We start from the raw sequence: 1,439 nt of genomic DNA, 5'->3' as shown, positions 1-1,439 counted from the left end.
CAGGAATGAAGCCCAGCACCACCTGGGGAACCCACAAAAATCAGCACAAAGGGGATTTTTTTCCCCGGGAAGCCCCAAAAATCCCCTTTTAGAGGCAGCACCGTTGCAAAAATCCCCTAAAACTCCGCCCCTGTAAATCCCCAACTGAAGCCGAGTTTTGGGCACTAATTTTTTCCCTTTTTTGGGGACAAAACCCCTCTCCTGGCACAGCCAGAGCTGGAAAACTTGGAGCATCCTCATCTGCTCCATCACCAGCACCCCCGTGGGATGGATTTGCGTGGGAAAGGGATTTTCCCTAATTTTTGGGTAGAAAAAGGATTTTTTTCCCCATTTTTAGCTGGAAAAGGGCCTTTTTCCTTTTTTTTTTTTTTTTTTTTTTTTTTTTTTTTTTTTTTTTTTTTTTTTTTTGCTGTTTGCTCCTCAAATGAAATCTTTCCCTCCTCATCCTCACAGAGAGTTTCCAAGCTGGGAAGCAGCTCCCGGAAACAATCCAGCTCCGGATTATCCATCTTTTTGGAGCCATCCTCTCCGGATCCAAGGTACCCTTGGGGAGCAGATGGGGAGGAGCTGAGCTCCTCATTCCAGGGATAAACCCCAAAGTTTGATTTATTCCAAGGCTGGAATTAAACCACCAAATTTTCCAAAGCTTTTGAAAATCCTGTTTAACATTCCAGCCCTAAATTGGGTGGGATCAGCTCAGAAACATTAAATTATGTCATTAAATTAAAGAATTAGGTTAAATAATTAAAATAAATATTAAAATAAAACAAATAAAATAATAAACAAAAACATTTCAACACAATTATTTAAATTATTAAATTAATTAAATTAAGAATTAATGAAATGAAACAAATAAAACAATAAAATAAAACTAAAAAATTAAATAATTATGTCATAAAATTAAAGAATAAGCTAAAACAAATAAAATAATAAAATAAAGCTAAAAAATTAAATAATTATGTAATAAAATTGAAGAATAAGCTAAAACAAAATAATAAAGTGAAATGCTTAAATAATTAAATAAAGTAATAAAATTTTAAAATAAACTAAAACAAATAAAATAGTAAAAAACCCCTAAATATTTAAATAATTAAATTTTAAAATTTGGAAGCTTTTAAACTGAAGCTGCTGCTTCACCTCCAGTTCAGCTCTGGGCTGGAAGCTGGAAAATCCTTGCATTCATAATTTGGAGCCAAAATCGGTTTTCATTTCCGCCGCAATTAAAAGTCACTTTGATCAATAACTCCAAAATTGGCTTTAAATCAATTCACACCCCGGGGGTAAAATCTGCACCGCTGGAGGCCTCGGGGTCAATAAATAACGGGATCAACAAAGGGCTCGTCTCGGAATTCCCGCCCGTTCCTGCATCCCGCAGCCCAACGCGCTCCAGGCCATCACGCCGGCGGCGCTGGAAGTGCTCCTGGGGGTTCTCCAGCGGG

At 37.1% G+C, this 1,439-nt stretch overlaps 1 protein-coding gene across 1 annotated transcript in view; it reads left to right on the top strand.

Annotated features, from left to right (window-relative positions):
* Positions 1-1,439, top strand: part of NBEAL2 (neurobeachin like 2) — a 29,710-nt gene that overhangs the window by 7,563 nt on the left and 20,708 nt on the right. Inside the window, exons 8-9 of the mRNA XM_017746713.1 lie at positions 454-539; positions 1,376-1,434. Coding sequence (XP_017602202.1) covers positions 454-539; positions 1,376-1,434 — 145 coding nt within the window. The remainder of the gene's footprint in view (positions 1-453; positions 540-1,375; positions 1,435-1,439) is intronic.

The sequence above is a fragment of the Corvus brachyrhynchos genome, unplaced genomic scaffold (genome assembly GCF_000691975.1).
Source record: "Corvus brachyrhynchos isolate BGI_N302 unplaced genomic scaffold, ASM69197v1 scaffold18, whole genome shotgun sequence".
Taxonomy (NCBI): domain Eukaryota; kingdom Metazoa; phylum Chordata; class Aves; order Passeriformes; family Corvidae; genus Corvus; species Corvus brachyrhynchos.
The sequence above is the reverse complement of the archived record's forward strand: the minus strand, read 5'-3'. Positions and strand labels throughout refer to the sequence as shown.